At 42.1% G+C, this 7,968-nt stretch overlaps 1 protein-coding gene across 5 annotated transcripts in view; it reads left to right on the forward strand.

Moving 5' to 3' along the window:
* FLVCR2 (FLVCR choline and putative heme transporter 2) overlaps positions 1-7,968 on the forward strand; it is a 78,638-nt gene that overhangs the window by 63,007 nt on the left and 7,663 nt on the right. The window contains exons 10-11 of one of the 5 annotated variants that reach the window (XM_061611789.1): positions 2,941-3,031; positions 5,410-6,739. The exons of 2 other annotated variants lie outside the window; for them this stretch is intronic. In XM_061611789.1, coding sequence (XP_061467773.1) covers positions 2,941-3,018 — 78 coding nt within the window. In that variant the 3' untranslated portion in view covers positions 3,019-3,031; positions 5,410-6,739. Of the gene's footprint in view, positions 1-2,940; positions 3,032-5,409; positions 6,740-7,968 lie in introns of those variants that run through there. 2 more of the 5 variants (XR_009760732.1, XM_061611788.1) reach the window with 2 other exon arrangements.

The following is a 7,968-nucleotide window of genomic DNA, read 5'->3' on the forward strand; positions in this document are numbered from 1 at the left end:
TGGGGTTAGGTTTAGACAAAACCTCTGCACAGAAATTAGCTTTATGGCCCTCTTTTCCACATTGAAAGCACTTTATTGTCTCTAAGGAGTTCTTTTGTAATCCAGGCACCGGCAAGGTAGAGGCTGCTTTGGGGAATCTCGCTCCTCCTGATGGTTGCCATGGTTTCTGCATTCCTGAAGTCTCTCGCCCAAGTGGCTTGGCAGGAACGTTCTCAGGTTTCCGAAACGGAGCAAACTTCTCACCTCCTGCTCTGTTTCTAAACATTCTATCTGCTAAGGTGCCAGCTTCGGCAAGCGTTTGGGGTTGTTGATCTCTGAACAAAGCTGCCAGTTCTCGAGGAAGACGTTTAAAAAACATTTCTTTAGCAAACAAGTCTAAAACTTGGCCTCGGGTCTTAGCGTCTGCAGTATTAGCCCAGCGCTCCGCATTTCTGCCCATCCTGGCTGAAAATGCTGCAAAGCTCTCCTTGGGCTTCTTCTGGTCTGCTTCCAAGCGCCGAAAACAGTCTTCAGCAGTCATAGCAAAATGTGATCTAGCTAAGGTGTAAAAATGATCAAAGTCATCAGCAAACTCCTCAGGAACGCAATTTAAAAGTTCACGAAGCTCACCTTCAGCATTAATTCTTAATGCGCTCATCCAATGCCTTTTTGCTATGCCTTGATCTCTGCAAGGATGAATAAAAACTTGAAAATAGGTAGAGATGTCATCTGTCTCATGGAAGGTCGGAAAAGCCTTTTTATAGAGGTTTGGTCTCCCATCTCGCAGTTGTCTCTGCTCACGAGCAAAACTCTCTCGACTCAGGCGGTCTTCCTTCATAGCCTTAAATTGTAGAGTCAGCAACTGCATTTGTTTCGCTAGGTAACGTTGCAGACTTTTGGGCAGTTCTTCCTCTTCCTCATCAGAGGCTTCTCCCTCCTCCTCTTCCTCGCTTTCCTCAACTTGTTTAATCACGGTATCCTCCTCATACACAGGAGGCTGAGCTGTAAATATCGAAGCAGACGCGCCTTCCTCCAGCTGTTCAAGCCATCGAGGTAGCTCTCCTTCTGCCCTCTCCTCCACATCCATAGCTTCGTTAACTCCATTCCTTTGAGATCTGGTTTTGATCTTCTGCGACATTCTGCACTAGCCTTAACTACCCAAAGTAATAAACGGTTGTGTCAGAAGTCTCTTTTTAATTTACAACTTGCTGCAATGCACTTATCTCACGCAGTGTGTTCACTAAGAGCAAGAATGGTCTCGATCCACACCACTGCCAACCATGTCATGAATCCCTACCGTCAAGGCACAGGGACCATGCATCAGACCCAAACCCCACCCTTAGGGAAACAGGACTGGAACCGAAAAAATACCACTTCACCCTTGCCAAGGCTGTGCAATCCAACACCAACCCTGCAAGGTAGAAGGTAGGCTGCCACCACCCCTGTTACTGGTCCACTCAGAGCCAGGGGATCTCTGAGCCCAGGAAATAGGTAAAACCAAGATCCTATGAGGCAAGAGCCACAGTTACACTCCTTGCCAGGAACCTCTGGTTTAATACCTCAAATTAGAGTTAAGCTTTTAACTTCTTTCTCCCTCTTTGGTAGTTATGTGACTGAGATGGTCAAGGTGCTGAATTCAGAACCACCCTTTCTCTCAATGAACACACCAGCTTAAATAGAAGGAGCTTTATTAAAAATATATAAGTGCACACCAAATATATAGCAGCAAGTAATCCTTTAAGACCATACACCCAAACAGGGGTTTTGGTACAAACAAGAGAATTCACAGACACAACAAGAAAATAACAACCTTTTCTAGCCTAATACTTACACATGAGGTAAATGGTTGCAATGACTACTCTCCTAAGAGAGGCTGGCATCAAAACAAGAAAAATGGAACCCTGCGTAGTTGCCTCCCCTATGCAACTCTTAGGGAACCAGGAACCCTTTAGGTCAACTTCAGGGAACAAAAGCTTTGGGATTCCAGCCCTATACTTAAGGGGAAAGAATCCTAACGGTCCAAGATTAATTATCCAATCAGGAATGGGCTGATGTAACCCCCTTCTAGATGTTTCTCACTTTTGTGCGCCTTCAGGCCCCCCTCCCAACCGGGTTTCAAACTTCACAGGCCAAGAATGACCTTGAGTGCTAGGCACTTGCTAATCAGCACAGATAGCCAGGTGTTCGTGTTTAGGCTTTTTCTTAACCGTCCTCAGCTGGAAAGTGAAACTCAGGATTTTGCTTTGTCAGAGGCCTGTCTTTTCTAACGGTAGAATCTCCCAGAGCCCCTTGCTTGAGCCAAGATATTACTTATGAGATTTTTAATAACTCATAAACATATACAGGTTAATGACAGCTACCACATGGCAGCTGAGGAAGCAGTTGCATTGTTTGACAGCAGCTTAGGCAACAGAGGTAGCAGAGCTGTTTTCCCTTCTATAGCACAATTCAGATTGCTGATATGCTCCTTTGCCCATTCAGAGTAAGGGCAATGTGATGTGGAAAGCACTGCTTTCACTCTGAATTTATTTACTTATTATTTCAAATTGATAACTCACCCTTCCTCTCCAAAGGGAGCCCAGGGTGGATCAAAGTTATAAAAGCAATTTAAAACAGCACTATAACATATTGGCGATTTGGATTTGGTTACTATCCAGTGATGTTGTCATAGTATGAAATTTGATCAACAACGTAGCATTGTGACCATCATGTTCATTACATGAACCCTGATTATATGGGATCACAGTTTGAAAGAGAAGGAGGAAAACTTAGTACAGAAGGAACAGCAGAGTGGTAGAACTCAGTAGCTGTGAGAGGAGCAACAAGCAAAAGTGAAAAATGCATGACTGGTTTGGGGGTGATTTCACCAGCTTACTCCACAACGGATATTTCCTCCCATCCCTTGCTTCTGTTTTTTATTCTTCCCCTTTCTGGGATTGTGACATATGGCTGTTGTTACAGAGACTCCAGGGCACTAACAGTAAGACAATGAATTATGGAACTTGTACCTTAACCCCACCATTTCCCACCCTTCAGTAATTCTCAGACAAAGGTAGGAGAATCATACTAACCTGCTTATTCAACGATTGAGATAGCAATGACACTTGAGATAGCAATGGCACCAAACCAATGGCCTGTTGCAGGACTAAGATGGGAAGCAGTATTGAGTGTGGAAGAAGTATTTTGTAAAATTGAAAAAAATCACACTTATTGATCACCAGAACTGAATGCTGGGGGAAAAAAGGCTATAGACTTATGTGAAATGTGTGCTGAAGCAACCACCACCACCATGGAGAAATTAAATTTTCCTGGAGATATATGCATATTTTCTACTTTACAGTAAGGGATATTCTGTACTTAGCCACTCCAACCTCCTTAGCATTTGTGCTCATCTCAAGTGAGTAATGGATTTCCCTCCACACCCAGTATTTGTAGTGAATGGGAAATTGTAGTAATGTATTAGAGTAAAGGTGAGGACCTGTTGATCTCCAGATGTTGTTGCACTCCAGTTCCGATCAACCCCAATCAGCATGGCCAACGGTCAGGAATGATGGGAGTTATAGTCCAGCAGCATCTGGATCAGAGCGATGCTTGCAGTAACTCAGAGATAAACATAGCCATTTATTCTTTAGGCAAAGTATAGCTTGAGAATGATGGGTTGTTTCTATTTTTAGAAACGTTTCATGGAGTAGATCGTATTTCTGCCTTTGTAGGATTGGAAAACAGCAGTGGAATAAGACTAGAAAACATCTTGTTGTCTTTCCTCTGAGAACTTATCCACTTTTATTCATAGTTGCCTTTTTGTCCTAATGATCCCAGCAGGAAATGCTGTAGCATAAGGCAGGAACTCCCTCTATTGGATATTTAATACAAATCTCTACCAAAAAATGGGAAAGAATGGGAAAGCACAGAGTGTGGGGAAAAGCATATGCTTACTGCACCTGGCTTCTGATGTAAGTCTGATCACCCACCATCCCACAGTCAAAGGGAATGTTAAGTTCTCCAGCTGAAACAGCCATTGGATTAGTGCCTTTTTGGTTATAACTAACTATTGCAATTCTTAAAGCACTTTGCTTTGCAACAGTAATTCCACCTTTCTTTTGTTGCTAAATACTTTTGCAGTTCTCGTGTTTGAATATGCTTCATCAGCTATCTATTTTCCCTTAAGCTTTACCTTATTTTGCCCTTGCTGAAAATGTGTGTTCACATATTTATTGTTCACTTTTCTCAAGAAAACAAGCTCATTGGTGCAGAGGCAATCACTCAAATGTAGTAATTAATTGCTTAATGCTGGGTTAAATTCTGAAGCTGTTAAACAAAAATGGGTAAAAACCGGGGTGTGTGATGGCTGTGGAAAAGTACTAGATTTATTATTATTTATAATATATAACCATGGCACTTAAGCAGAGCTTGGAAGTAACTCGTTAAAAATAACAAATTACTTGTAATTCGTCCCTTTTTTACCTAATGAGTGGGTAATTCCATAAGACAGCTATACATATGCAAGCTCAGTTTAGAGTGGTAATCAATATGTGAACACTGATGCATCTTTCAAGATGTCACGCATGTGGAATGGACATGCTGAAATAAAAACATGCTGTGCCACCGCTACTTTTAGCAGTGCTGCTTGCAAAATGTAACGTGCTTACACACTGATTGTCTTAAGTTATTATTGTGCCTGATCTACTACTTGCAGGATGGAGTTTTGTTTATTTGTTTAAAAGCCTCTGTGAAATCCTTAAGACAGACTCAATACACAGGGCCTTATTTCTGATATAAGTAATGGTGAATCAGGAGCAAAGTAGATATGAAATCAGAAATGTGTGAATGTATGAAAATGTGAAAGTTACAGGATGCCAGATTTTGGTTGAACATCAGGAAAAACTTCCTAACTGTCAAAGTGTTACGACAATGGAACTAATGACCTAGGGAGGTGGTGGGCTCTCCAACACTGGAGGCATTCAAGAGGCAGCTGGACAGGCACCTGTCGGGTATGCTTTAATTTGGATTGCTGCACTGAGCAGGGGGTTGGACTCGATGGCTTTATAGGCCCAACTCTACTATTAAATGATTCTATTTCTTTCTCTAGTTTCGCCTACAAATGAAAGCCTTAAGAGAGGGGATGATCTCGATAGGGTTTAGGAGTAGGGATATAATCCTTTTACCTATATCATTTTCCTGATGACCCCTTCTCTGTAGATACTATTTGCCCAATAGGAAAAACATATGTGTACACAAACATTCCCCCCCAATGGCAAAAAGAAACCTTGGATAGGTGGTGGGAGTTATATAGAAAATGTGGGGGAAAGATTAAACTTTACTTCGTCATATCCAGATTATGCCCCACCCCATGGCTGCTATTTGAAAAATGGTTAAAGAGGTGGAGATGCATTCATGTTTGTCTGCCCTCATATCTCGTTTGGCCCTCAGCATCTTGTCAGTGCAACAACAAAGCTTCCTGTTGTGCCAATCTGTGCTACATGAATTGATAATTCTGAGCATTCTAAAGCCCACCTATTTTCCACCTGAATATATCCAAAAGATTACTAGGGTCGCCATAAGTCCTAATCGACTTGAAGGCATATAACAAAGGCTATAGAAGAAAAGGAACAGAAGGTATGGTTGCTAGATTCGTCCTGATTACAGTCTTAGCCCTTATTTGCATATGTTTACAAACTTACAAAAAATTGTAGCTGGCATTTTTGAATCGCCAGCATCCAGTTCTGGGTTGAGGTCTGCAGCCTCCCAAATCTTGGTTTAGTTTTGAAAGAATTCACTGAGGGTGAGCCTCTGGCTTGGCGTTCTTCTCTCCTCTGTGCACAAGGGAAAGAAATGTAAAGCTTCCAGTTGTGCTTTGTAACAAACCACAGTTTCCTGTATAGTACAAACTACAGTTATTTAGCTATAAGGCCTGACTGATAAGTAATTAATTTTCAGTAGTAGCTGCCTCAATGAAAGCATTATATTAAAAACTTTAGAGGCAGCATTTAAATATTCTGTGGTGGATAATGCCAAGGCTAAAACAGCAGCAATGCTCTGAAAAGTGGACTTGGAATTCATGTTTCTTTATGACATCATGTGTTTTAGGCAAGTGTTTCATGCTGTCCGATTATCTACACCAAGGGTGGGGAACTTCATGTCTGGGGGCCACATGCAGCCCTCCAGGCCTCTGTCTGACCTTTGGAACTCTCCTCAGGCCATACTCCTCACTAGCCCTTCTCCATACCCCTCCAGTTCTTCTGCCTGGCTGGAATGTGTCCTTCAGAGTAATAATGCCTCTTGCGTACCTGGATGGAGAGATGTATGTGTAGAAACCTCTTGACTTTTGTGTGTCTGGACTGTGGCCTACTATACAAAGAGAAAGAGTCTCATTTATTGCCCCATTGACTGCTGGCATGCGGCCCCCAGAAGGTTGCTCACCAGGGAGTAGGTTCTTGGGCTGAAAGTTTCTTGACCCCCATTTCCCACTGTCTGCGCTTCTATTTTTGGCCTCGTATGTTAGCAAGTCATAGTTGATAAAATTGTGTGAATTCCTTGTGATGCCTTGTTCATTTATGGAATCAGACAAAAAGCACCATAATATCCAGCATTTCCATAATACACAGCAACACAGAACAATTCCACCCTGTCTTTGTTCTAGCCAGAGATTATTCCTGCTCTTCTTAGCCTAGATCTGCTTCTAGCCTTTTCTGTCCTGACATTCCTCCTCTTATTCAAGGGCCTTTCCCTTTACTTTGTCTAGGATCACTTAAAAATATGTTAAGCTTTTTGTACAGAAGGTGCTATTCAAAATAAAAGTTATATTTGCATTTGGTCATGTCTTGTCTTCTCAAGTAATCCTCATCTTCATTCTTTCGTTCTGAATTTGGGTAGGCCAGTATTTATCACTTTAGCAGCGAAATGGAATACCCCAAAATAAAGCAGTGGTTTCTACATACTTTGGGGACACCTCAGGTGTGCAGAAAAACACTGGCTTGTACAGTAAAAGAAAAAGAAACCCAAATAGCATGAGGGCTGTGCTCAGTGGCTTATAGGTAGGATGCATAGAATGTTAGAGTTTGCAGCAGGGAAATGGAAGAAAACAAAAAGTGAGGGATGAAATTGATCTGGAAGTTTCAAAATGGAAAAAAAAGACAAAGGACACCTTTCCTTTGTTCCACTCTCCAGAAAAACCCAGGCCCTTCAGCACTATACAACATAGTGGGGGAAGGCTTAACGAGAGTTGTTAGGAGGAAAAAAAGCATTCTACTGCCACCCCCTCTCCCCAATGGTGAGCACTGAGCAAGCACTAGAAGGCTCCTGTTCCAGGCTACCAAAAGCGCTCCTTTTAGGGACTGGGGACGCATTTCAACTTCTGTGGCAATTCCCCACTTGTTTTGAGGCAAATCAATGTATTTTCTAACTCTTAGTTACTGCCTCGACCACTGATCATTTGCTACAAGCCACAAGTCTGTAACCCTGTACTGTACACACTTATTGGGGAGTAACCTCACTGAAGCTAGTGGGACTTATGCACAGGATTAGGTTGTACATATTTTAGTAAAGCCACACTCTTGTCTTGACTTTTGTTCAGTGAATGCTGTGTTTTGTCATGAGTGATGCAGAATGGTTAGGGTGCATACATTTAGCAAAATGAGGTGGCATCTTCAACAGCAGTAATATAATACCGCACCAAGTAAGCATGCTAGAAATCCCACTATGAGCCAGGCTTTGGGATGTGTTATAGAAACACCTGTGTTAGACTTTTTAGTTTTGAGCTGGGTATTAACACCAGGTAGCAGTTTCCTAGCTAGTGGCTGTTTATCTACTGGCATTTTTGTGCAGTTTACTCTGGCACAGCTGACACATTTCACCAGCATGTGATAAAGGAATGCAAAGATCTGTTGGCCCTGACTTGTGAGGCAGATGGGGATTTTTGTTTTATTTCTGCTCAGCTAAGCATGGTCTGTTCTAATCTATGTAGCAGATTTATGTACAACTTTATGTTGT

The sequence above is a fragment of the Rhineura floridana genome, chromosome 2 (genome assembly GCF_030035675.1).
Source record: "Rhineura floridana isolate rRhiFlo1 chromosome 2, rRhiFlo1.hap2, whole genome shotgun sequence".
In the NCBI taxonomy this organism is placed as follows: Eukaryota; Metazoa; Chordata; class Lepidosauria; order Squamata; family Rhineuridae; genus Rhineura; species Rhineura floridana.